Below are 27,913 nucleotides of genomic sequence, written 5' to 3' on the forward strand. Positions count from 1 at the left end.
CCTACCCTCTGTGTTAGAATTATGGGCAGGTGATTTAAAATCACTACTTAGGCATATAAAGCATAATAGCACATAGCTTAACGGGTCAAGCAAAAGAATGCAAAGACAGTAAAGTTGGGAGATTTTACTCTATATATTTATAGTGAAAATTTGCTGGATATGTCATACTTTAACCTATTAAGAAAAGTGCAGAACAGAAAGCACTCCCTGCCTATTCTACTCATCCTCAGTTCAACCAGGATGTTAATTATGCATGCAGTTCATTGTTTTTATTACCTTCTGTGCCTCCTGCATAAGCAGTCATTGATGTTGGTTTTGGCAGCTGTCATGACTTAAAAGCCTCAGTATATTTAGATGCATAGACCAAGAGGAAAATATTTCTAGTTAGGAACTTGGATTTTACACAATCAATTCCAAATCAAGATACTGAAGCTGAAGTTATTTGGTAAGCAGTTGTCTAATAGAAACCGTATCCTGGAAATCCTAGTGTGCATTTTCCCAATGCCTCATTAAACTTAGTTTGGTTTGCAGACAGTCGGGGAATAAATTGACAAGAGCAGTGGCATCCCAATTCATCCCTATGGAAACACTTAACAGTGTTTTATTGGTGTAATGCAGTTAGCTACCCCAGGTTCATGAGCTGCCTTTATTATATTCAGACATGTGACTGAAAAATAACCCCACTAATCCTTCAAGCTATAGGTGCCTAGATAATTGGAAAGAGAAATGTGTTCACTCTTGACCAAATAAGTGATCTGGTGCTAAGTCTGTAGATTCAATCTGCTAAATCTGAGTTCAGCTACCTGAGTACAATGAAGTGTGGGATTTTTTTTTCTCCCTCTGAGGAGCCTGGACCAACTTTTTCTTGTGATTCACCATGACTAACATCCCAGAGCAGTGTGGTTATTGTCCTGGTTTATAGGGAAAAGAAACATTTTTATAGGAAAAAAGAATGACATCCAGGAAATGATTCCTCATCGAGTAAGACCAGAAATAGTCAGACTTATAAACTATTTTCTTTTTATACCAGACATTCATAAACAAGCCCCTTTAACAAAAAATAGCAGTGGCGCACACCTTTAATTCCAGCACTCAGGAGGCCGAGGCAGGCGGATCACTGTGAGTTTGAGGCTAGCCTGGTCTACAAAATAATCTAGGACAGCCAAGATAACACTGAGAAGCCCTGTCTCGAAACACTAAATTAATTAATTAATTAAATTAAAGTTATCACATGATGTAGACCGGGCCTTTCCAGTTATTTCAAACAATACAAAGTGACAATATACTTGATTTCCAATTATAATACAAATTTATACAATTAATCTACTTCAGACAAAAAGCCTAGGGAAATTAAGCAAAATTGTTCAATAAGATGAAAACCTTTCCAATTTTTTTGACAAAAAGTATAAATTATTGGTCACACTGGATAAGATAATGTGTAACAATGTACTTAATGGATATGATATGGGAGTGGGAATCTGGATAATTGTGCTTATTTATGACTATTGTTTTGTCATGGCTTCAATAAATATTTTAAAACTCACTCTACTTAGAAATCTTCTGTGAGGGACATGTGGGAGGGAAGATTATTAACCAAAGTCCAGGGATCAATCAAAGCACCTGAGTTAAATTGAGCAAGAGTCAACCAGCAAAGCTCAGCTAAAGATAGGTTTCCCGGAAGGACTTAAGAATTTTCCCTACACAAACAAACCAACCAACCAATTCATGTGTTTTACAGTTATTGTGATTTATTCTTTTGCTCTCGGACTCACAAAGCTCAAGTATGATGACGCTGAATGCAAACTTTTTTAAAAGTTGGGAGTGAAGTTCTTTTTAGGCACAGTATTATCTAGTAGCTGACCCACAAGTTGGTGAAGAGAAAAGGGAAGTGCAGAAGTACACTGTGCTTCTTCCTACAATTCAGAAAGTTTCTTTGTTGAAGTAGAATTGAACTTTCCTAGGATCCAGACTTGAGTATCGCTGACAGCATTTGCGCAGGCTTGTTGCCAGAGTCCGAGGGCCACATAAGAAAACCCCCACCACGGACCTGTAGGAATAGAGCACTAGTAATTACTTAGAGGCAACGGAGCTGATGATAGTAGTGAAAATGAAGAACAGCCCCCTGCTACTCCCAACAATGTGCAACAAAAACTCAGCTGTCTTACAGACAAGTATTGTGTGATTGGGTCCATCATCATTCTGTCCTGAATGAAGGCTGAGTTCACAAGGTCCCACCGCTAGCTGAGGAGCTATTGGTAGTCATGGTTGCTGGGGGGAAGGAGAGTCATTTCATCGTTTTTTTCAGTGCCTCTACTGGTAGCTTGCTAATGCTCCTGGAAGCAGCCCTAATTAAACTCACTGGGTCACCAAAAGAGGGCAAAAAAAAAAAACCATGAAAGTAGAACAGGGACGAATGAAAGAAATCAGCAGAAGGGGCACAGGAAAAAGAGGGTCATAGGAGGTGAATAGGATCAAAATCCAAGCTTTCAGCCCTGAAATCATACACATACAAATAACATTAAGTGGACCAAGCAGGTTGTGCTTATTTATTTAAGATATTGAAAGGAAGATAGGGGTGGTGTGTGTGTGTGTGTGTGTGTGTGTGTGTGTGTGTGTGTGTGTGTGTGTGTGTAACAAAAAAAGGCCATGAATTTGAGAGAGCAAGGGATACATGGGAAGGGTTGGGTGAGGGAAAGGAAATGATGTAATTATGTTAAATTTCAAAAAATTAAAAATACATTATAGGAGCTGGGCGGTGGTGGCGCACGCCTTTAATCCTAGCACTTGAGAGGCAGAGGCTGGTGGATCGCTGTGAGTTCAAGGCCAGCCTGGACTACAAAGTGAGTCTAGGCCAGCTAAGGCTAAACAGCGAAACCCAGTCTTGAAAAACCAAAAAATAAAAATAAATAAAAATAAAAATACATTATATACATATGTGAAAATATAATGAAACAACATTGTATATAATTAGTACATGCTGATGAACACTTAAATTCAGTTGTTAAAATCCTGCTTTCTTCCAAGTAAATTTTTTCTTAACCTTTTTGTTCCCAAGTCCTAAATATGCTCTCGGTCTTCCCCCATTTTATCTACAACAGAGATACAAAACCATTGTTAAGTGTTAGGCTCTGGGGTGGAGGCAGGGTAGAATGATAGGGGAAATTAAGGGAACATTAGCACGGAAGGAAGCCCCTAAGATCTGGTTTGCCTTTTATGCTAACTGAAGAAACCTCAACCCACATGATAAAGCCAAAATGACCTACAGAGATAATGCAAGGTTTTCTAAACAATGGTAAAACAATGAATAGGCTTTGTTTACTTAGCTAAAATGTTTGTCTCCTTGAGTTTTGCCGTATAAGATCTGCCTCATACCTTACCTGACAGCATCATTTACAAAAGAAAAACATTTAAGAAACTTAAGAAAGTCAAGAAACTCATGTGCTTTTTATTCAGTTTCTAAACTTCCCCTAAATTTTAATCTTTGCTTAATTATTAAACCATGTAAATTATACCCTTCCACACTGTATTTGTATAGTATATGTATAGTTGTAAAGGGACATCGATGCAGCTCTCTTGCGAAGCCTGCGTCCGTGTCTTGGGACTGTATGCTGTCCTTGGTCTTTATGATTCTCTGTTTAAATACTTAAACTCACTTTGTTTCACTTGGGCTGGTATTCATGTTCTTTTCTGCCAAATAATCAAGGATTTGATTCTTCCTGAATGGACATCCTACTGCAGGCAAAGCCGGTCTGCCTGGCCAGTTCTGACATACCAACTGTGTCATTTTACATACATTTATCAGCCTCTCTGTTTGAGTTTCCCATTTTGAAAATGAGAATAAAAATAGCACCTATTATCCAGGGTTGCTCTAAGAATTAAAAATATAAAATAAATGGACGATTGCCCAGCACACAGCATACAGTTCACTGCTGTATAAACTGTCTTCTGTGGACCTATCCCACCCCAGACTTTGATGCACCTGTGAAGATGGTATCCTGCCAAAGGCAGCATTCTAATTACACTGTACATCTCAACTTCTCCCACCTCTCCTCTTTGTGACCCTAATTATGGTGTAATATATGTGCCATAAAGATCAGAAGGAATTTTAACTCCAGCACATCTCAACAGTGTCAAAATGAGAGGTGAGACCCACGATCACCCAAATTTTGGTCACTACATGCTCTCACCAATGCCTTCAGGAAGACTTTACTGTTCACTTTTTTGTGTCCCTCTTGTCCTTTGACCTTCCCTGAAGTGTCCACAGACCTGTTTCCTGGAGTGAATTTTTCTACTTTTAATTCTCTGCATCTCTTCTTTGAATGTATACTTATTTTAAATAACCACATCCAATTTTTTCAACCTGTTCTGGAATAGTAATAGCCAAATTTACAGAAAGTTAAGAGTAACGAACGATTGTGGAGATAGATTGCTCTTCCCGTGCCAGCTTGTTGGGGGAGGGGCAGGGAATGGCAGTTACCAAACCCTCCTCTTCTTTTCCCATTGGAACAGTCAGTTTCAGAGCATCAGCTTTCTGTGTATGCTCTAACATGTCTCAAACTTCTCCAGAAAACTCGGTATAGTGGCACAATCTGTAATCCCAGTACTCTGAACATGGAAGTAGGAGGATTTAGAATTCAAGATCATCATCAGCTCCATATCAAGACATATGTAGTTGTAGAGACCAGCCTGGTATATATGAGGCCCTGTCTCAAAAGACTAAGCTCTGTTAGTCAATGAACTAAATAGAGCGCCCTAAATCATATCACTTTATGTAGAGATCATTGAGCACCCCACTCCCTAAAATGTATGTGAACTTCTCTAGTTTTCTGTTTTGTTCAGTACTGTCTTTAAGAGCAAATTCTCTTCATCTTGCTCATTAGATAGAGATTTATGGGGACAGTGAATAGCTTTTCATCAATTACATGGTCATGGCCCTTAAAAAAAGATTTGTTTATTTATTATGTATACAGTGCTCTGCCTGCACACCAGAAGAGGGCACCAGATCTTGCCAAGAGCCGCCCTGTTCAGGGAGCTCACTAGGCATATGGGCTGTCTAGGAGGTGATCTGGTGTTTGCAAGGTCTTATACCACGATGTACCCCAAAACTGCTTCCAGCCTCTGACATGCTGTCAGGAGCCATTGATTTGGGAAAGTCCAGGAGGCATGAGAGATCTCTGGAGGTGATCCAATATTTGCAAGGTCTGTATTGTGATGCACCCCAGAACTGCTTCCAACCTCTGACTACCCTGTCAGTTGTGCACTACACTACTGCATCTCTCTGAAATCTGGCATTAGAGCAGGGCATGGTGGCACATGCCTTTAATCCCAGCACCCAGGGAGGTAGAGGCAGGTGAATCACTGTGAGTCTAGGGCCAGCTTGGTCTACAAAGTGAGTCCAGGACAGCCAGGACTATATTCATGGCCAGCCCGGTCTACAAAGCGAGTCCAGGATAGCCAAGATTACACAGAGAAACCCTGTCTCAAAAAAACAAAAATAAATACATCTGGCATTGGTGTGAATTGTTAGCTTCTGGGTACTGACCAGCTCTGATTGAGCAAACTTCCTAGAGGATCTTATTGAAGATGTACTTTTTGTTATCCAGATAAATTAATCCCTGATTATGGAATTGCTGATTTGGCTCAAATAGTTTTAAAAGTTAAAGTTAGTTTATGGCTGCAATAAATACCTTTGTGAACCTCCAGATGCCTCACTAGGATAGCCTACCAGCAGATTTGTGGCTTCAGATAAGCCTCCGCCGCAGATGGCACCACGAATCCTGGTATTTGACCATAAATATAGCCAAATTTGTTTAAACTCCATGTGAACCTATGTGGAATGAAGTTACCTAGAGATGTCTGAATTTACTCTGTTTCTTAGAATGAAAGACAGACAAAATTATTGTCCTGAGCTCATATGAACTAAGAGATAGCTGGACAATGTATAGTCAGGTCCATCCTAACTGATAGGTTGTATACTCTTGTAAGTTTCAGACCCTGTTAACCTTAGACCCTGCCAACCTTCATCATTTTGAACTCACCATGAACTTACATAATGGATACATAGATAAGAAATGTTTAGATTTAAAGCATGTAACCTGTTGTATTTTAGAATTCACCTGCTTTTGTGATTAATTGTACTCTTCTAACTATGAGGCAATTCCCTTTTCTCAGAAGTATATATATATATATATATATATATATATATATATATATATATATATATATATATATATGGGCTACAATAAACGTGAGCAGGAGAAAAGGAGAAAAGGAAGGAGAACGAGAGAGAAATGAAGGAGAACAAAGGAGAAAATGAAGGAGAACGAGAGAGAAATGAAGGAAAACAGAGGAGAAAATGAAGGAGAACAAGAGAGAAATGAAGGAGAACAGAGGAGAAAATGAGGGAGAACAGAGGAGAAAAGATTGAGCAGCTTAACTTCAGTTGAAGTTAAGACGCCTGACTTCATCCACCTTTTCTCCTTGTCCTCTTCTTTTGAAGTTATGTGTGTGAATGTTTTATTTTCTATCTCTCTCTCTCTTACTTCTTATGTCTCTGTAGATTAGCAAATAAGTTAGCAGACTCAGGGGCATCAGCCTTCTACGGCTAATAAGCCTAAGTTTACAGCAGCTTATTGGAAATCTCCGCAAAGAGGCCTATCTACAGATCAAAGAGCCTCCTTTTACAACCCCGTGTAGTTTCTAACCAGAAGCCGCTTTTACAGCCTCAGCCATAGGAAAAAAGGTGGTCAGTTTAAGTTCTCCTCAGCCGCAGTACAGCCAGTCCCTAGAGAAGAAACCTTGGGCTCTTTTTCCCTTTCTTTCCTTTTTCTTCTTTCAATCCTGATCAGTTGCCTGAGTCATCAGTTCTGGTCACCCAAGAGATAAAGTAAACTAGAAGGGCATCCGCGATCCAATACCAGAGAATCTACCCTGGACCCTCTCCAGAGCACCAGCCGGGCATTAACAAGATCTCATTGTAGATGGTTATGAGCCACGCTGTGGTGCTAGGAATTGAACTCAGGACCTCTGGAAGAACAGCCAGGGCTCTTAGCCTCTAAGTCATCTCTCCAGCCCCCAAGATCATGGTTCTTAGTTTACTAAAAACCCAGTGTGTGTGTGTGTGTGTGTGTGTGTGTGTGTGTGTGTGTGTGTGTGTGTAGGTTTGTCAGAGCTCAACAAGTGGGAACTCTGGAGTGTGGCGGTCAGAGAACAATTTAAGGAAATATGTTCTCTGCTTCTACCATGTAGGTCTTGGCGGCACATGCCTTTACCTGATAACCTATTTCGCTGGCCCTTTCTGTCCCAGAGACATTTCCCCAGGTGTGCTCAGTATACTTAAAGTCTAACTCTGCACATTCAATTAACTAGAGGACAAGGTACTTACTTGGGGTGGGCAGTAGCTATTCTAGAAAACTCATTGTCCCACATTGGTCTCCCAAAGGAGGTTTTCTGCTTCAGACCTGTCAGGATGTCAGTGGCTTTGTCAAAGTTTAATGCTGCATGGCCAGCCTGGAAACAAAGACATATAAAATTAGAAAGCCCACATTTGAAAGCTGCCTTTTCCTTAAGCCACTTTAAACTTTCAGTGTGAGGATGAGGCCAGGTAAGAATCAATAAGAAATGCTTATTTTGAATGCATGCCCTATATTTTGTCTTAACATTTGAAATTGGAATCAGTGTTTGATTTAAACTCACAATGTTGCTATCCCAGCCAGTGAGGAAGAGACGGTAGTTTAGGAAATCCATTTTGCCTAATTCCTCCATATCTTGTTCCAAGGAATTCAACAAGTTGTTGAACCAGGCAAAGGCACCTGTCTCTCTGCAGATCCAGTAGAAATAGATCTGAAATGAGCAAAAGCGTCCATACACTTTTAAAGTATTCTTCACACTGTAATGACAGGCTTCTGTGTGTGTGTGAGTGTGTGTGTGTGTGTGTGTGTGTGTGTGTGTGTGTAACATACAGAGATTATAAAAATATATTTGTCCCTGCCCACGCCTATTTGTCTCCGCCCACGCCTATTTGTCTCCGCCCACGCTTATTTGTCTCGGGCCACATCCTCCTTGTCCCTGTCCATGCCCTTCTTGGCTCCGCCCATGCCTATTTGTCTCTGTCCACACCCTCCTTGGCTCCGCCCACGCTTTTGGCCCTGCCCATGCCTATTTGTCTCCGCCTACACCCTCCTTAGCCCCGCCCACGCCCTCCTTGGCCCCGCCCACACTCTTCATGGCTCCCGAGCGCGCCTATTTGCCTCTGCCCACGCCCTCTTGGCTCCGCCCACTCCTCCTTGGCCCCGCCCACGCCTATTTGTTTTCACCCATGCCCTCCTTGGCTACGCCCATACCTCCTTGTCCCTGCCGACACCCTCCTTGGCCCCGCCCACTCAGGGGTGGGGCCTGGTTACGTCATCAGTACTCTATCTGCTGGTGGTGGTGGCGTCTCACACCTTTCATGCCAGCACTCAGGAAGCAGAGGCAGAGAGACCTCTGAGTTCAAGGCCTGCCTGGTCTACAAAGTGTGTCCAGGTCAGGCAAGGCTAATAGTCTCTGCTCACGCCCTGCCCACTCGCCTCTTTGTCTCCGCCCACGACCTACTTTTCTCTGCCCATGACCTCGTTGGCCCCACCCATGCCCTCCTTGACCTCTTGGACTCTGCTAACACCTTCTTTGGCTCCACCCATGCCTATATGTCTCCGCCTATGTCCTTCTTGGCCCTGCCCATGCCTATTTGTCCTCACCCACGCCCTCCTTGTCTCTGGCCATGCCCTCTTTGCCCACGCCCACGCCCTCCTTGTCCCTGTGCACAGTCCTTGTCCCCAAATGTCCAGAATTCAGACAAATTTCCATTACTGAAGGAACCTTCCAAAATCTTCCTTGTTACAGGCAGATGATCATATTAAGCAAAGTAAGGCAGATTCAGAAAGCCAAACATTGCCAGTTTTATCTCATATTGGAGAGATGGAAATAGAATGAGGAGTATTTAGGGGAGAAAGGAGAAAGAGAAGGGGATAGGCAAATATGGTCATTGTAAATGATATACTTTAACGGAAATGCCACTGTGAAATAATAGTATGTATAATGAATATAAACTAAAAGCAGAATGAAAAAGTTTAAAGTAAAAATTAAAAGTTCAAATAAATAAAAATAAAACTGCAAAATTTAAAAAGAACCCTGCTGCACTGACAGAGTAATGAGCACTTACCATTGGGGGGGGTGCTGTTTTGTTTTTGTTTGTTTTGGGTTTTGTTTTTCTACTGTGAGACGTGGGTTCTTTTTTTTTTTTTTAATCATAGACCTTAAAAGTTATTCTGTCCAGATTATAAAAGGCTATTCTAAAAATGGTTTAATAGGAACAACCTTGGGTAAGCAGAATAACTTTAGTTTGCAGGATTAGAGCACTGCAGAGAGAATCAATACATCGGGCAGTGTTTTTCTTTTATGGCCTCTGAAGTGACAAGATACAGGCCGGTCTCTAGCAGCCTAGACCCCACCAAAGCGTCTTTGCAGAGGTGCAGAGGCCAGCTGTGCAGCAACAGGCTAGACTGATGGCCTAGTGCATCCCCTGACCCCAAAGCCACTTCTGCCCTATTCAGCTATGATTCAATTCTGTCTCTAGATAGGTCCTCCTGGCCCCCTTATCAAACATGCGACCTCACTCAGGCTATGGTGGCCCAGGCCAGGGAAATAGTGAAATGTGGGAGTGTACCTTTTGCGTTTTGAGCTTATTGTCCGCACGCTGAAATTTGTACCAGAGAGATTTCAAGATGGAAGCAAAGGGAGTGACCCCAATGCCTGCCCCAACCAGGACAGCCACTTCATATTGGAAAACATCCTCACTGACTGTGCCAAAGGGACCGTCCACCTCAATCCTAGAAAACAAGAGAGGGCAATGGATGCATGAAGACTCATCACCATCCTTAAACTCTACCATCCTCCCAGAAACAAACTGCTTCCCCAGCCCACTTATTTTAATCACAGGCTCTCTTATCCAATTTACACTTCAACAAGGAATTGTTTTCTCTTTTTGGTTAACCGGCATCCTGTTTTGAGTCTCTGAAGGTCTCAATGACCTACCTTGGCATCGGTGATTGCTGTTGTTCAAATATCCTTATGAGCTTTTCTGTCCAGTCCCCTGCTGCTCGAATATGAATAGAGAAAAAGTCTTCCTCTGGAGCAGAGGTCAGAGTAAAGGGATGCCACTCCAGGAAGGAAATTGAGGGGCAATTTACAAATATGTACTGTCCTACTTCCATGCTAAAGCCACGCTTTCTCATCTGCAATTCCAAGACTTTTGATGGGTGCATGACAACCTGTGCATGAAGCACATAGATCATTAGAGGCAAACCCCAAACATGACAAGAAAAAAGTAAAACCTGAGTGCTTCTTACTTGCATTGTGAGGCCAAGGCCACTCCAGAAGGAAGCACCACTTTCCGTTTCCCTAAGCCAATATGTAGCCCCACACAGTGATTGTGGTGTGGGACTGAGATTCTGCGTCATCAAGAGAAGCTAAAATGCCTTTAATACTATTATATTTTAGTTATCATATAAAATAATGGCTTTAATTATGAAATATATAACACTGTAATATAGCTATTATATATAATACATATAATATATTATGTGTACCTTGCTCATGTTTGCTCCACATCCCCCCATTAATGCATTACTGATTCCCATTCTCGCCCAATAGTCACCATTCTGCTTTCAAGCGACAATCTTCATCCCACTCAGAGTTCTATTTTATCTTCCTACTCTATACATTTATATTTGTCCTATTTATTCCAAATATGAGAGAAAATGGTTATTTTGCATAACATGATAATCTCCAGTTCCCATCTATTTTTCTGTAAATGGCTTAATTTTGTTCTTCTTCATAACTGAATAAAATCCCATTGTGTTTCTTTTTTTTAAGATTTATCTATTTATTATGTATACAGAATTCTACCTGCAGGCTAGAAGAGAGTACCAGATTTTGTTATAGATGGTTGTGAGCCATCATGTGGTTGCCCGGAGTTGAACTCAGGACCTTTGAAAGAGCAGTCAGTGCTCTTAACCTCTGAGCCATCTCTCCAGCCCCCCATTGTGTTTCTTAATGATTATTCTTATTTCTGTGGGTGCTTGCTCATCTGTGTACGCACCACATGCCTGCAGTGCTTATGGAGGCCAGAGAACCATATAAGGTTCTCTGGAGCTGGAGCTACAAGCGATGGTTAGCCTCCATGTCAGTGCTGGGAACAGAATAAGAGCAAGCGCTCTTACCCACTCAGCCATCTCCCCAGTCTCCAAAAAATGTTTTAAAGGGGAAAACTTCTAGCCAGTTTCTTAAAATGATGCTAACCACTTCTTTATTTTATTTTAGGTCACAAGAACAGTTCCAGGGCCTTGAGTATAGCAGAATAGCACTGAGACATACCCTCAGTCTCAGTTCACCCTTTAAGTAATCACCATGTACCCAAAACAAAATACATCCGTGGGCAACCCACACTAATGGTTCTACCCAGAGCCCTATTTCCCATAGTTTTGTCCAGCACTGAAGAAAGTGAGGAAGTTTCCTCCCCCATATCCTTTTTATGCCTTCAGGGTGAACATCATGACAATTCAGTTCTGCACCAAGTAGAAGACAACTTTTCTCACTGCAATGGAAAATGTCTATTTCTTTACCTTGGTAACTATAACCTTCTGCTGGGAGCGATAGAAGCGAATGATCCTTTCAAAGATGTATAGTATGATCGGTGCAAGGATCCACTTCCAAAACTATACAAAAATAGGGAAGGAATGAAATTAGCCTCAAATCTCTGACTTAGAACATATGTGTATAGCAGTTCACTTCCTCACTTAGCACACATGTATCACCTTCTCTACTGTGTATCACTAGCAAATCACTAATTTCAGCAAGCTTAGAATGGAAACACATACAAAAACAATAGTTTTCTTTATCAATCTGTCACTAATTAAATAGGTCATTCTCTGAAATTTACAGGTCATATCAGGAAGCAGATGGCAAAAATAAAAGCATTAGGGTGCATGTGTGTGTTTTAAATTATATTTAAATTTTTGAAAATATAAGAAAATTTGTCTATTCTGGGAAAAAATGAAAAAAGTAAGTACACAATAGAAACAAATGATTAAATACAAAATCAAAAGTGAGGGATGGAATATAACACACACACACACACACACACACACACACACAAACAAACATAATGCTACTAGTAGGAGTACACTAAACTTGACTTCTATCTCAGGACCACAAAACAGCACAAATAACAAAAGGAAACAGATATTTTAAAAACACAGTACCACTTTAGTCTGTCAAGTTGGAAGCCAACTTTCAGTAATAAATATCCAGAATTAACTGGGATTCAGAGCAGTCTGCATATGCATAAAGCCTGTGACAACTATATTGGCCAAAATATTTACTAAGAAAAAATGAGTAAAATGGCACATTACAGAAGTTTTAAAACAAATGTTTGAGCCGGGAGTGGTGGCACACTCCTTTAGTCCCAGCACTCGGGAGGCAGAGGCAGGCGGCTCAGTGTGTGTTAGAGGACAGCCTGGTCTACAAAGCAAGTCCAGGACAGCCAAGGCTAACACTGAGAAACCCTATCTCAAAAAACAAAAACAAAAAAAAAAGTCTGAAAGGAATATTTGACAGTACAGGAAAGACTCCTTGATGGAATAGAGGGATTGCCTCAGGTTGTATAACTATATACAATTCAGTTCTATTTTTATATTGTTAAACTATCTTTAATAAACATGTGTTATTTTTCTAATTTTTAAAGGGTGAATTGTTAAGTTACCTTTTTGTAAATGTTTGTCAAAAAAAAAAACAAAAACAAAAAAAAAAAAAACAAAGCAATACAGTTGGGTGGCAAAACTGGTATTCTCACCCTTAGAATGTCCTGGACCTGAGTATACCTCAAAAATAGGCCAGTCTAATGTGTCTCCATCACTCTATGGAGAAAATACACTGATAAGCAATATCCTTACCTAGGTTCCATAATGACCGAGACATCTAACAGGGTGACTGCAATGGCAGACCCACCACTGACGTGTCATCTGACCATTGCATATGTGAATCGAGGGACTGAAAGGTAGAGAATTTCCAACTGTCCCAGAGGCTTCATCTCGGTTAAGTGCCCACTGTTGATAGGGCCACTCTAATCCCAGCCACCTGTCCATCCACCCATTTATCTAGCTAGACTTGACCTTCACTTGACCTCCACAGCCTCCATGGTCCTGAACCTAGCAACTCCAGCTAGACTCAGTGCTGAAGCCCTGCTCAGTTATGATCCTCTGGCTTGCCTTGAGCCATCTTCAGGAACTCTCCAACTGGACTTACTACCTAATCTCCACAGAGACCTCTTTGTAGCAGTATCAGTCTTTTGCCGCTGCTTTCAGTAAAGCCACCTTGAAAGTCTTGAACTACTCTGTGGCCTCTCTACCCATCTACAGCCATTCTATAATTACATAGATAGATGACATACATTTTTAAATACTTTAAAATAACAACATATTAGTAAGGACCCAAAAATCTCCAAACAGAATGCATTGACCAGATTGTGGAGAAATATCCTTATACACTGCTGGTGAGAATATACATATGTATAAGTACTTGTAGAGGGAAATTAGGCAGTGTTTACCAGCCTTGAAAATTCTGACTCTGGGAGTTTATTCCATAAATTTACTTGTATATATGTTTAACTACATGTATTAAGCTGCTAATAACATTGTTACTGAAGCTTGGCATGGTGGCGCACGCCTCTAATCCCAGTACTCAGGAGGCAGAGGCAGGCGGATCACTGTGGATTCAAGGCCAGCTTGATCTACAAAGTTAGTCCATGACAGCCAAGTATACATAGAGAAACCCTGTCTCGAAAAACAAAAACAAAAAACAACAAACAAACGGAAAACTCACATTGTTACTTGATAGAATCAAATATGGGAAACTAGTTCCAGCAGTAGAACTAACTCATGCAGTGGGATGTCCAGTGGCAATACAAAGAAAGGCATCAGATAGGTACTTGTCATGAGTGCGCTATGTCACAATCACAGATGGGTACGTTTGTGGTTTTCTACAATGTAAGAATTCACTGAATAACAATAAAGTTTTTGTGGAGTAGTCCTGATACCCCTTGACACCAGGCTATTGGCAAACACTGATTCATATATTCCAATCTTAGTTATCTATAGTAACTTATAGATAACATAATACACATCACATAGTCTCTATGTTTATCTGTCATATTATTTAAAGATTTTAATCATTTTGAATACTTTGAGGCACCACAAGTTAGTCTTTTAGTTCGATTGATTCCTCAATGTAGCAAATGTTATGAGCAAAGGTAAACTATATCTATAACTTGAATTCCTTGAATTTATTCATTTATCTATTCATATTTTTATTTAATTATTTTTGGTGGTGTTGAGAATCAAGTCCAAGGTCCTCAATCATTTTTCACCTTATTGTTTAACACAGGGTCTCTCACTGAGACTGAAACTCACCGATTTGACTAGATTGACAGGCCAGCAAGCACTAGGGATCCTCTTGTCTCTACCTCCCCAGTACTGGGGCTACAAGGGCATGCAGCTATGCCCCCTCTCTTTACATGTGTGCTGAGAATCTGAACTCATGCCTTTATTCCTGTATAGCAAGCACTTTACATGCCCTCATAAAAACTGTGAAATAATAATTTTTAAGCATGCTATAACATTAAACATAGCCTGCTTCAAGGATGCTTTGATTTTTCTCCATGAAAATTTGACTAGGGTTTCAAAGGTTTCATCTTTGGACTCATAAAAAAGCCTCGACTTCAATGCAGGATCCACTAATTAATGATTGTGACTTTACTTCATCTTATGTAATTCTAGTCCTTTTGTCCCAGAATGTGTATGAAAATAGTATTTACCTCAGAGATCATCTATCTCAGGCAGCAAAACTGGGGCCTAGTAAATCTTACCAATAATCTCACCTCTATACGGAGGTCCCACAACACATAGCAAACATCAATCCTTTCTATTTCAAGAGTCCCTGTAATTGCCTGTTGCAAATGATTTTGAAAATTTGTAGGTATATTTCATAGGAAGGAACTAACAATGAGATGATGATAATGATGATGATGATGATGATGATGATGATGATAATAATAATAATAATAATAATAATAATAATAATAATAATAATAATAATAATATAGAAGACTGTCTTTCCTCCATAGCATTCTTACCCCAGGGGGGTGCCCCACAAAATGAGGCCGTCTGCAACTCCACTCATACTTATCCCACTCGGGAAAAGAATTTGAGCAATTGTGAGGATGACTTTCATTCATGCTCTCCTCTGTTTGGCCCCGGACAATGCCACTGAAATATACAAAGTAGGACAGTTTATGATAATGGAGTTTGCAAGATCAGAAATGGGAACATGAGGATGGGGATTAGAAGACCTTACCCCAGGCCATGGATCACTAAGCAGATGATGTAGATGATAAAAAGGTGATGAGTATACCAGAAGAGCTCAAAATAATTTCTACGGATGAACTCCATAGCTGAAGTTACCATGAGAACCAAAGCTACTGTGGCGATCACTCCAGTAAGGCCAGCAATACTGGTAAATGCTGTATACATCACTGTCTGTGAAAGGAGAAATATCAGCCTGGCACAAAATCTACCAAGAATACCATAATCTTCCTGATCATGACCAGATACCCATGCTTTGGCATAAAATCATCTCACCGTGTTTGGTGATCTTATGGGATTTAGCCAAGAATTCACTTCTTTCTCATGATGAGATAGACTGGAGAGAACAGACGCAAGAGATCCATCCATGGCTTGTTGGCTTCTATTGTAGCGTTCAAAGTTAAATAGGTGTGCAATGATATGAATAGCTAAGTGGAAAGATGGTAGGTGTCAGGAACATTATGGCAACCATACATCCACTGTAATAGAAGACCTCCATCTATAGTGCCTAGCAGAATGCTGAGTCTACAGTATGCCCAACAACACAGAAAGACCCAAAATATTTCCCCCACCTGTTCAGTTCTCAAAGGAACAGAATATATACTCCATGAATATGGGTCTAAAAAGGTGTCTCCCAAATAGTTCTAGGCACTCATTAAATACTTCTTAATGTTTATATGCCCAGGCAAATGACACTACACCCTGAATCACCTGTTGTTCATGGCTGCATGCTTTGCCTGAGTTACCTGTGAATATGCAGATCATATATGCCACCAGTTTATGGAAGATGAGGTTGTGATCCAATGGCTTTCTCAGTGAGCGGTTGCAAAACTACAAATGCAAAGTCATCCTGGTCAGGTGTCACCAGCCAGTCTTAAGAAACCCACTAATTCACACAAACACATCTTAGCCACAGCATAGCAATACCCAGCTATCCTTATTCACCAAAGGAGACCTCTGGGTTCCATTCCTAGGGACTTGGTGTTGAGCTCCAGGTACTCCTTCTTTAGTGTGATAGTTGAACTAAGAACAGGTGGAACTCACTGAGCAGGCACCCCTCAGGAAGGACAGCAGATTCCGACACACAGGAATCAGGATCATCATGCTGTTAAAATTCAAGCAGAGAGCAGATGCTCTGGCAAAGGCCAAGGCAGTCTGGAAGAGAGGAGGAAAAAAAGAGACTGCTGCTTTATCTCAGCATCTAGCAGGTGAGGACTAGTCTGGTCTGCTTTTCTAAAATGAGCAAATAGACACAGTGGGGGGATGGGGCGGGGCAGCTTCCTGCAACTCTCAGTCACCTTCTCTCAGTAACCAGCACACCAGGCCAATCTCTCTGCCAAATGTGCTGAACCTAATTAAATTGAGAAATTCCCATGAGAGTGGTTTGGAAATGTTGGATGATGTATTTACTAATGTGAACAAGAACAAGATTTAGTCATTCCACATTAGCAAATACAGTCTATGGATACAATATTTTGCAGTGGGTCTTTTTATTTCATGCATTTAATTATGATTTTCTTGTTTACCCTTCATAAAACAGCCTTGGAGAGCATATATACTTTTTTTTTTTTTTTTTTTTTTTTTTTTTTTTTTTTTTTGGTTTTTCGAGACAGGGTTTCTCTGTGTAGCCTTGGCCATCCTGGACTCACTTTGTAGACCAGGCTGGCCTCGAACTCACAGCGATCTGCCTGCCTTTGCCTCCCGAGTGCTGGGATTAAAGGTGTGCGCCACCACGCCCGGCACTTTTATATACTTTAACTAAAGCATATATGTAAAGGTATAATCATGGACGATGACGATTTTATACTCTTTTCTGTGTTTGTAAATGTTGAAATTATAAGAAAGTAGTGCTTGTATAGAAAAAAAATAACCAGTTATGTAAGACATCATTAAAATGGAACCCTTGGAGAAATATTCTTAAATATATCTAGAGACAGATAAGCAAGCCTTTCTTTGTTCAGTACTTGGCATGGGACACAGGGCCTTTTGCATGCTAGTTAAGCACTGTTCCATGAGAAAGTGTAATTTCTACATGCACAATTTCAGGATGATTTCCTTGAGTGAACAGGGACCATAAATAAGAATAGTAAAAGGTCTAGGATCACGATATACTCAACTGCATGGCAGCTGAACTCAACCCATCAGCTCTATACAACTGGTCTCCAAGTTGCTTTATGCTTTTTACACTGATAGCTGTGCATTTTGACAATCCTATAGTAGTAATTGAGTGGACGGAACAGCCAGGCTATTTTTCATTGCAATTCAGATAATTAGAGAGTGCTACATGTGTGCCTATAAACAACTAACTAAAAAGACAAGTATGGGTAAGAAGTCACAATTTCTTAGCCCCTTTAAATAATTATAAAGGAACGCCTCTGATGCTCATGGACTGGGAAAATCAATATTGTTAAAATGTTTATATTAATGAGAGTAGCCCACAGATTCAATGCAGTCTTCCTTAGGGCTCCAATGACATTCTTTGCAGAATTAGAGAAGAACAATCTGAAATTCATATGGAAGTACAAAGAGACTGAATATCCAAGGAAATTCTTAGCAGAAAGAATGATGCTATAGGCCTCATAAAACCTGATCTCAAATTACACTACAGAATCATAACAACAAAAATGGTATAGTAATGACAATGACACAAAACCTATATAAAGGGATAGGGAGATGGTGCAGCAGGTAAGAACATTGTTATGTAAGTATGAGGACCTGAGTTCAACCCCCAGTATCCATGCAGAAAGCCAAGCAGGAGAGCCTCGCCTGTAACTGTAACTTGGGGAGTGTGGGTGGAGACTGGAGTTTCACTGGGGCTTGCTGGCCACCTGTCTAACTCCAGTTCAGTGAGAGGCCCTGTCTCAAAGGAATAATGTGGAGAGTGGTAGAGCAGAAGACGTGATATTATCTCCTGGCTTTTGCACAGAAGCACTTATACCTACACACACACACACACACACACACAGAGAGAGAGAGAGAGAGAGACAGAGACAGCGAGACAGAGACAGAGACAGAGAGACAGAGACAGAGACAATAATTTTACAAAACAGATATATAGTGTGATGGAATAGAGTAGAACACTCAGAACTACATCCATATACATATCTCCACCTAATTTTTGACAGCAGTGTCAGAAACATACATTGGGGAAAAGCCAGCCTCTTCACCAAAATGTCCTGGGAAAATTGAATATACAGCTGTTGAAGGATGAAATTAAATCCATATTACTTACTCTGTACCCCCCCAAAAAAAATCAATTCAAAATGGATTAGAGACCTGAATGTAAGGCCTCAAACTCTGACTGTGCTAAAGGAAGACAGAGTAAAAACTACCTCAATAGATAAACATGGGCTTTCTGCAAAAAGACTCTAATAACACAGGGTACAAACCCAAGACTTGGGAAATGGTATTATTTAAAACCAAAAAAGTTTCTCAGGGGCTAGTGAGATGGCTCAGCTGGTAAAGGTGCTCACTGCCAAGCCTGACAATCCCCAGGACACACATGGTGGAAAGAAAGAAATGACCTTTGTTGTAGCATGCATGTGTCTCTGTGTATCTGTCTATGTGTGTGCAGGCAATAAAAGTAGAAACAGAACCATTTGAAGAGATCTTAAGTAAGGTGGGGGTAGGAAAAAGGAGAAAGGAATAGATTGCTTGTGTCATAAAAGCAGAACAGGGAACATTTCAAGAGTTAGGAAACTAGCAAATTGGGCATAGGGGAGATTGGGGATGGCACTGTAGAAGGAAGATGAATAATATAAAAGTAAAATGGGCATATATGTATGAAAATGCCATAATGGGAACCTTTTACTTTATATGGTAACTTGAAAAAGGAAGGAAGGGAGGGAGGGAGGAAGAAATTTAGTCAATTATTTTTTCAGAAAAGAAAGAAAAGAAAAAAGCAAACCAATTTTTCCATACAACCTAAACTCCGGACAGTGTGACCTCAGTAAAGCCAGCCAGGTCAAGATCTAGTGTCCATAATAGCTTTCTGTGTAGGCAGCAGCGCAGTGAACAAGAGCTTTTCTACTGCACTCCCTGCGGACTGTGTTTTCTCGCTCTGCTGAGTCACACTCTGGCTGTTTTTGGTAGAGACATCCTGTCCCATTGCAGAAGAAATTTTCTCTGCTCATCCCAGAGACCTTGCATTTCCACATTGGCTCCGACCATGAACTTATTTGAGTCACAGAGGGTTCTTGAAGCTAAAATTGGTAAGTGGGTTGAAAATATATGACTACAGTTTCATATCTCCACATTCTGTGGTAGTTATCTCTCTGGAATAAATCCACTCTAAAAAAGTAAAAAATGTTTTATTCCTCCCTGTCGCAGCATATGAAACTATCTCAATGTATATTCATTTCTCTATATAAACCAATGTTCTTGAAATACTGTGGTCACTAAGGCCTCATTTACTATGAGTTTAAACTCCTTCCTCTGTTCCTTATTTACTATGATTCATAGTTAATTGAATGAATGAATTTTTAAATACCCCATGTAATTCTTAAATCAATTATGTACCATTAATGTAAAGGTCTGATATTCTCGTCCAACATGTAGACATTGTAGATACTTTAAAGGCCAGTTGGTTTGTTGTCAGTGGTGGTTTTTCAAGACAGGGTTTCTCTGTGTAGCCTTGGCTCTCCTGAACTCACTCCGTAGACCAGACTGGCCTCAAACTCACAGAGATCCGCCTGCCTCTGCCTCCCTGAATGCTGGGATTTGGTTTTGTTTTGTTGTTGTTGTTTGCTTTGGTTTGGTTTTTCAAGACAGGGTTCCTCTGTGTAGCCTTGGCTCTCCTGGACTCGCTTTGTAGACCAGGTTGTCTTTGAACTCACAGAGATCCACCTGCCTCTGCCTCCCGAGCGTTGGGATTACAGATGTGTACCACTGTGCCTTGGCTTAAGCTAGTTTTTAAAGCTGCAATTTGTTCACTTTTAAGTTTTCTTTTGTACAAGCATATTGAATGTTGATCATATTCGTATGCATACCTTACTACCATTCATTTTCTCACCCTTCTCCCTGCCTTTTGATCCTCTTTGTCCCTTCCAAACAGCAGACAGTTTTACTTCTACTTTCATGTCATACTCACATGTATGGATTTATTTACCCACACAAAACTTGAGAGCTGCCAATGAGAAAAAAACTTGCATATTTGCCTTTCTGTGGCTGATTTGATTCACTTAATATAATTATCTTCAGTTGCATTCATTTTTTCCTGCAAATAACCCAATTCTGTTGTGTATACACTACATTTTCTTTGTCTCTTCCTCTGCTAACTGTCCACAGACATTTTAGGCCTGTTAAATGGAGCCTCTGCAGTTCTTGTATCTGCCTATTTGGATTAACATAAACACGGCAGATTTGAGATACCAGCTTGATGTCCTTAATGCAATGTTGGGAAGAGATGCTTGCGATTGTACGCTGGGATGAGTTGGCTACAGTACACTCACATAAAAAGACACATTGAGTGTAGGAAGTGATTTCCATCCAGTATCTATAGTGTGATCCCTTTTTACTGAATTAAAAAAATGTGAGTTTCACTGTATTTGTAAATGCATACATAAAAAAGAACACCTTTCACTATATTAAAATCAAAAGTAGGTAAACAAAACAAAGTGTGTGCCTGATGTATTTGTTTACAGATGCAGCAACCTACTAATAGTGGTGGTCTCTGTGGAGTAGGATAAGAGAGTTATCGCATGTTACTGACACACTTTGATCTCACTGAAAATGGCATCATTACAATTCGCTTTTATGTTTTTCCTTTTTTTGAAAATAATTTTCTTTCCTCACATAATATATCTTGATTAAGGTTTCCCCTTCCCTTACTCCTTCCTGTTCTTCCTCACCTTCCTTCCCTTCTTGATCCATCACCTCCTTTCCTTCTCTTGTTAGAAAATAAACAGACTTCAAAGCAAATATAATATAATGTTATGATAAAGCAAAAACTAATACAATAGAATAGAATAAAACAAACAAAAGGAAAGGACCTCAAGAAAAGGTGCACGAAATGGAGAGTGGGCCACTAAGCTGTAAATAGTATGTCTCCATCAAATCCCTTCCCTCAGGGCTCAAGTAACTTGGCTTAAGAGGAGACAAAAAAGAGGAAGAGCCAGAGGGGATGGAGAACACCAAGGAAACAAGGCCTTCTAAAGCAACAGAAACATTGCACATAGGAACTCACAGAGACTGAGGTAGCAAGTGCAGGGCCTACAGGGCACCAGATGGGATTCTAGAGTTAAAAGGAGACATGGACACACACACACCCATCCCTAACCTAGAAACTGTGTCCAGGAGCTAACCACTTACAAATGAAAATGGTTTCCTCTAAGGAAGTCTCACTAGGAAAACAACTACTCTTAAGGGTAGGCTGCATGCCCAGTAGTAGATGGCCAACAGAAAATGAACTCAATGGCATCTTTGGAGATTCTTTGTCTCATAATGTCCTATCAGAGCTTTTAAATTTTTATATATTATTTTTATTTTTTTAATTTGTATATAGTAAATATATGTTTATATATTTCTCCTTTTATATTACACGTCTTTTGTATCTATATTATGGATTTCAGTTTAGTGTCTTTATGAGATTCCTGAATGGTTCTCTATGTCTATAATTCATTTTTTAAAAAGATTTATTTGTTTGTACAATAGTCTGTCCACATGTAAATTTGCTCACCAGAAGAGGGCACCAGATCTCATTATAGATGGTTATAAGCCACCATGTGGTTGCTGGGAATTGAACTCAGGACCTTTTGGAAAAATAGACAGTGCTTTTAACCTCTGAGCCATCTCTCCAGCCCTATAATTCATTTTAAATAGAGCTTTAAAAATCAAAACAGCCAAAGGATATCAGTATGACTCATTTCTCCATAACTGACTCTTTGGTCATGAAGTTCTTAATAATTAGTCATATTTATTGCATCATTCTATTAATACAAAGCTATTTTAAGACAAATTAACACTTCCCTTGGAGTTTTAGTTTCTAAAGGGTGATGGAGAATGAACTTTTAAAATAGAAAACCACAGGGTGAGAGAAGCAATGAACAGATTTTCAAATTCATTGTGATCTCAACATGTGTTCTTTGATTACTTTTTGTATTCTTTGATTATAGCAAGAAAAAGATTTTTTTTTAAGGAGAGCTGCCTTGACATAGGAACACTGAGTCTTTGTGGAGAGCTAATGAGATAAAGCTCCATCAAGATGAAAGTGTTTTAAGCAGGTCGTGCCAAGGTGCCTCACCTCCAGGTTCCTTCCTGGCCACATCCATGCCTGTGTATGCAGCTAACCCTGCCCCCTTTTCTGCACTTTATCTGCCACCTTTCCAGCCTTCTCATTTCTGCTCATACCCTGAGATAATCCGACTTTTCTCTAGGCTTCGAGTCCTGCCGCAGCACACACCCTCCTTTTCACCCTCTGAAACCCCTAGGTATCCCTCTTTGTCACAGGAAGGCATTAAACCACAGCTGTGGTTTCTAAGTTCTCATTTAATTTTTAATTACTTTTATTTGCCTGCATGCATCTGCCTCAGAAGGGGTCCTAGAGCTGAAAGGAGAAGTGGACATTTGCCCCGATCCCTAACTCAGAAGCTGTGTCCAATTGCTAACTACCTGCAAAGGAAATGGAAGATTTTTAACAAACAACAACAAAAGAAAGAGGGAGGTTCTTCAGTAGTAATGGAACTTCAAATCTGATTTCGGGGAAATAGAAGACAACTTGCAAGAGTCAGTTCTTCTCGGGTATCAAACTCAAGTAATCAGGTTTAGTGGCAATTGCCTTTTCTCATCTCACAAGCTCCAACAAAGATACTCTTTTTTAATTTCTCTATTTTCTTTTTTATTTGCCTTTATTACCTATCATTTTTAAAACATTATTTTGCAGCTCTGGGAATTGAACCCAGGCCTTCAGCATACCAGGCTATTTGTCCTACAATTTATATCTATAGCTCAGCAAACTCAGCAAATTCCTGCAGCAACTCTGGCCAAAGTGGCAGCAGAGGCAGGAGTTCTGTCTAGTCAGCCTTCTGGCACCCTATAGGATCACCTGAGCTTTGAGAAACCAGCTGTGAATCACTGTCTAGAAGTTTTCCTTAGTTAGTGTTTTCCTTTTGGGGCCTGAGGAGTGCACTCATCATCAAACTGAGCAAGTAAAAATATTTCATGCTCACTTAAATTAGAACTTCATATGGAGCCAGGCATGGTGTTACATATGTTTAGTCCTAGATTTCTGGAGGCCAAGGGGCAGATGAGGAGGCCCTGTCTCAAAAACAAAACAAAAAACTTTACATGAAAGTGAATATTTTTGTATACTTATACATATAAGTATACATATGTATATACTTATGCATATAATGTATATAAGTGTAGGTCTATCAAAAAAGACTCATCATTTATCTGAAATTCAAATTTCAGTGAGCATCCTGCATTTTCCACCTGGTAAACGTAGCCCTGGAAGAAATCAAGGCACTGGGTCAGGAAGGAGCAGAAATAGAATATTTTAACAAACATCAACAACAAAAGAAAACAGTAGCCAGGCCTGGTGACACATGCCTATAACCTCAGCTGTTTGGGGGATTGAGGCAGGAGGATTACAAGAGGTAGGCCATCATGGGTCATACAGTAAGAATACATCTTTAAAAGGGGAAAAATTCAACATAGAAATTCTCTACATCACAACACTCACCCCAAGAATTTCTCTCGTGTAATAGTACTTGTCAGACTTCTCATAATCTAGGAGGGCATTCACAAACAGAAAAATGTTCAGCCCCAACCAAAAAACCTAGAAGAAAAAACAGGCAAGGAATATGGGGTAGTTGGGAAAGGTGTACGAAAGAGAGAGGAGATAATATGCACATCTTGAGCATTTTGTGTTTATCTATTTTCACTTTAATTTTAATACTGTCCTGCCAGTATCTAACCTGTCTTCAGAATAAACAATCTGAGACATGCATTAGATGCTAATGAGCAGGAACAGCAAAGTTGTGGCTCAGGCCCCATATCTGGTTCCTTACCAGATTTCCATGTCCTGAAAACTCATAGTGTTTATATTTTGTTCTTTAAATGACTGAAAACACCAAAAGGCTAATGCATCATGTCATATAAATTTTATGAACTTCAAATGTCATCGGCTATATATAAAGTGGGATTGGGTTGGCCACTCTCGTCCATATTGCTTATGGATATTTTCATCATGCAATGGTAAAGGTGGGTAGCTGGAACAGAGACCAAATAGCTTACAAAAGCCTAAAATACATAACCAGCTTTCTACGCAAACATTTGTCAGTTCCCAGACAGACTGGAGCCTTCAAACTATTGCATCAAAAAGATGGCGCTAAGTGAAGATGTGACTTTCTGAAGAAACAAAGAATAAATTTAGCATCTTTAAAACAATACCCAATGGAAAAAGACTAAACCCTTCCCAGATGGGCCTGCCTCTTTAATTACACCCTGACATATATTTTCCTGTTTTTAGGTTGTGAGACTTTTTTGCAAATTAGCCTATTGTGTTGGACTTGTGTGAGCTGTGAGGCCTGTGTGTGCCTGTCCAAACCTCTTCACATTAGCTAAGAGGACAATTTGGAACCCACTATGTGTTGCCATGGAGATGAACTAACATAGCTCTATCCCAAGTTTGGAGGTGCTAGTCTGCAACATAGCAGATCTCTGTAGCACTGGGATGCCTTTTGATACATCCCTGACCCCAAACCACTAAGAATCATTTCAGTGCACAGGTAAAGGGTCTTACCTGGGACATGCCCATTCGTATTCCCTAGATACAGACCACTCATAGACCTGTAGCAGGACAGTAAAGTGCTTCTAAGTGTAACGTTGGAGGCCGACATCTGAGGCTCTAATTCTAGTGCCATCATTTAGTAGTTCTGTGACCTTAGACATGTGATTTAAATTCTTAGATCAATACTTTCACTTGTAAAATGAGATATCTACCTCAAAGCAGAGAAAACTCTTTGCTTCTTTCTTTTCCTTCCTTCTTCCTTCCTTCCTTCCTCCCTCCCTCCCTCCTTTTGTCCCTCCCTTGCTTCCTTCTTTTCTTCTTTTGCCTTTTGTCTTTCTGCCATCCCTCCCTTGGCACAGCATTCAATTAACTCCTTCCTGCCTCCTTTGCTCAGAATCCCTTTTCAGAGTTGAATATATTTTAGAGATTCTTTGATGCCAATGGAAAAGGAAAATTGAAAGCCATAGATATTTCAAGAATGAGTAAAGAATAAGAGACCATGAATTGAGGAGTGGAGAGGTGTATGGGAGGAGTTGAAGGGAGGAGAGGGGAATGATGTAAATATAGTATTCTTGTTTTGTTTTGATTGGTTTGGTTTTTCCCATTTATTTATTTATTTAATCAATCACTTTACAGCCTGATCTTAGCCTGCTCTCTCCTCTTGTCCCAGTCCCACTTCCATGTCCCCTCCCCTGTGATTCCCTTTCTCCTTCTCAGAGAAGAAGAGCCCCCCAAGGGGTACCAAGCCACCCTGGCACCTCAAGTCATAGCAAGACTAAGGGTATCTTCTCCCACTGAGCCCCAACAAGGCAGCCCAGGTAGAGAAAACAACTCCAAAGGCAGGCAACAGAGTCATAGGCAGTCCTTACTCAAATTTTATAACAAGGAAAATGCATTTGATGAACAGAAAAGAAAAGCTCATTTGGGGGAAGCGAAACTATTTCAGGATGGAACATGAAACCCTGCATCAGCCCACTGTCACCTGTAGGCAAGGCAAGTGAGGTACAGAAACATCTGGGAGTCATTGTGGATGGAAAAAAAGGTCAAGCCCAAGACCTGGGAAGAAAGAGGAGTAAAAAAATTTTTGAGTAATGTATTCGTTATTTTAAAATAGTACAGAGGAATACATGCCAGAAAAAAGAAGTTGAGCCTGCCAGCAGAGCTGCAGAAAAAAAGGCTGGAAACTAGAAGCCAGAGAATTAAATATGACTCATCCCTGTAAATGATGAATTTCCCCAACCAAAAAATAATAAAGAGGTATGGCTGCCATGGCTTTTAGAGCACCAAACAGCCTTTATCCAAAGCTAATCAGTTCATTTAACCACCGATTCCTCCACTAACTGATCTTATCACCACCCACACTATGTAGGACCTGAAGTCTGGAAAGAATAATATTTGGTCAGGGTCATCAGTAGCAGAACTGAAAGTACTTGTCAGATTTCTCGTCTCCTAAGCTAATGATCTCTCTGTTATAGTGCAGAAGGAACGAAATCGGGACACTGAGTATTAAAAATATAAATCGTGAGATAGCCTGATTAACACAAGCTGTTGCATTTTCATTAAACGTTAAATAAAAATCCTTCCAAGGTCATTGCATACTTTTCACCTGTACTTCCTGAAAAGTCTTATAGGGCTTGAGAAAAGCAATAAAAATAAAGCAAGAACTCCAGGAGAGAAATCAAATAGTAAAAGAGTGAGGAAGGACATGGAAGCCTCACACTTAGGTGTGACTTATAAATGTAGGAAGAGTGATGTAAGAAAAGAGGTGGTGTGGTTTGTGTGTGTGTGTGTGTGTGTGTGTGTGTAGAAAAATATTTCATGTGAGTGAAATGGTGAACAACTTCTGGACTGAATACCAGTGAACTGGGTTTGAGTCATAGTTTTCCAATTCCCTGTGTGCCATCTGGATTGATTTCCTTCATAAAACTCAGGAGATTGTTTTATATCGGCTCTGTGTAATAAAGAAGCTAGCTGTCAGCATGGCGTTAGAAAACACTTGAAATGTGGCTAATTCTGATTGAGATGTGCTGTGCATCTAAAATACACACGGTCTTCCAACAGCCCAGAAACAACCAAACAATAGAAATTATATTGATATTGTCTATATTGATTACATGCTGAAAGAGTATGCATGAATTAGATTGCTTACATCTCATCTGTTTCTTTTCATCCTTTCATCACAAGTGGGAGATAATTTAGAAATTCCGCAAGTGACTCACAGTATATTTCTATTGAGCATTGCTGGGTCAGGCTGATCTCAAAGATCACTTTCATCCCAACCATTCTGTTTTTTTTTTTTTTTTTTTTAATGAAATCTTCATGGCAGCAGTATAGGGAAGATAGAGAGAAATTAAGGCTCCATGTCAACAGTTCGGAAGTCAGACAAAAGAGAAAAGAGGGGAAAATGAAAATAAATTTCAACTTCAAGCCCTCATGGTTTGGCGACATGAACACCTGCAAATAACTTGCCTTCATTCTCTCATCTAGCCTAGAGTTGGCTTTTCCTAAATGATAACTGGTTTAAAAAAGCCAAGTAACTGCTACAGATGCCTTCTCTTTGCACTAACTTCACAAATGTTAACAAACATGATGTCTTCTTATTTAGTTAACATTCCTAATCAATAGGGAATGGAATACCACTTACCAGAAACAAAACTGAGAGCCAGTGGTTAACCAGCCAGTTTCCCATTGTCAAGTGGGGCTTTGGAGTCTCCAGAGGAGCAATCTG

The 27,913-nt window shown here is 40.1% G+C and overlaps 1 protein-coding gene across 1 annotated transcript; it reads right to left on the reverse strand.

Annotated features, from left to right (window-relative positions):
* Positions 1–1,729: 1,729 nt before the first annotated feature.
* Nox1 (NADPH oxidase 1) lies at positions 1,730–27,913 on the reverse strand. Its single transcript, XM_051141315.1, has 13 exons — positions 27,830–27,913; positions 24,136–24,231; positions 16,500–16,610; positions 16,202–16,286; positions 15,732–15,883; positions 15,448–15,629; positions 15,227–15,359; positions 11,661–11,753; positions 10,072–10,307; positions 9,704–9,866; positions 7,696–7,842; positions 7,385–7,509; positions 1,730–2,047 (listed from the first exon to the last, which is right to left on the reverse strand). The coding sequence occupies exons 1-13, from the start codon at positions 27,872–27,874 to the stop codon at positions 1,921–1,923; spliced, it is 1,695 nt and encodes a 564-aa protein (XP_050997272.1). The 5' UTR covers positions 27,875–27,913; the 3' UTR covers positions 1,730–1,920.

This window comes from Acomys russatus, chromosome X (assembly GCF_903995435.1).
Source record: "Acomys russatus chromosome X, mAcoRus1.1, whole genome shotgun sequence".
NCBI lineage: Eukaryota > Metazoa > Chordata > Mammalia > Rodentia > Muridae > Acomys > Acomys russatus.

Coding starts and splice junctions, on each gene's coding strand:
- Nox1 (XM_051141315.1), bottom strand. CDS start 27,874: ATGGGAAACTGGCTGGTTAACCACTGGCTCTCAGTTTTGTTTCTG. Junction 16,611..24,135: donor ACACGAGAGAAATTCTTGGG/GTGAGTGTTGTG, acceptor CCTCTCTTCCAG/ACTGCCTTGGCCTTTGCCAG. Junction 7,510..7,695: donor CTGGCTGGGATAGCAACATT/GTGAGTTTAAAT, acceptor CTTTGTTTCCAG/GCTGGCCATGCAGCATTAAA.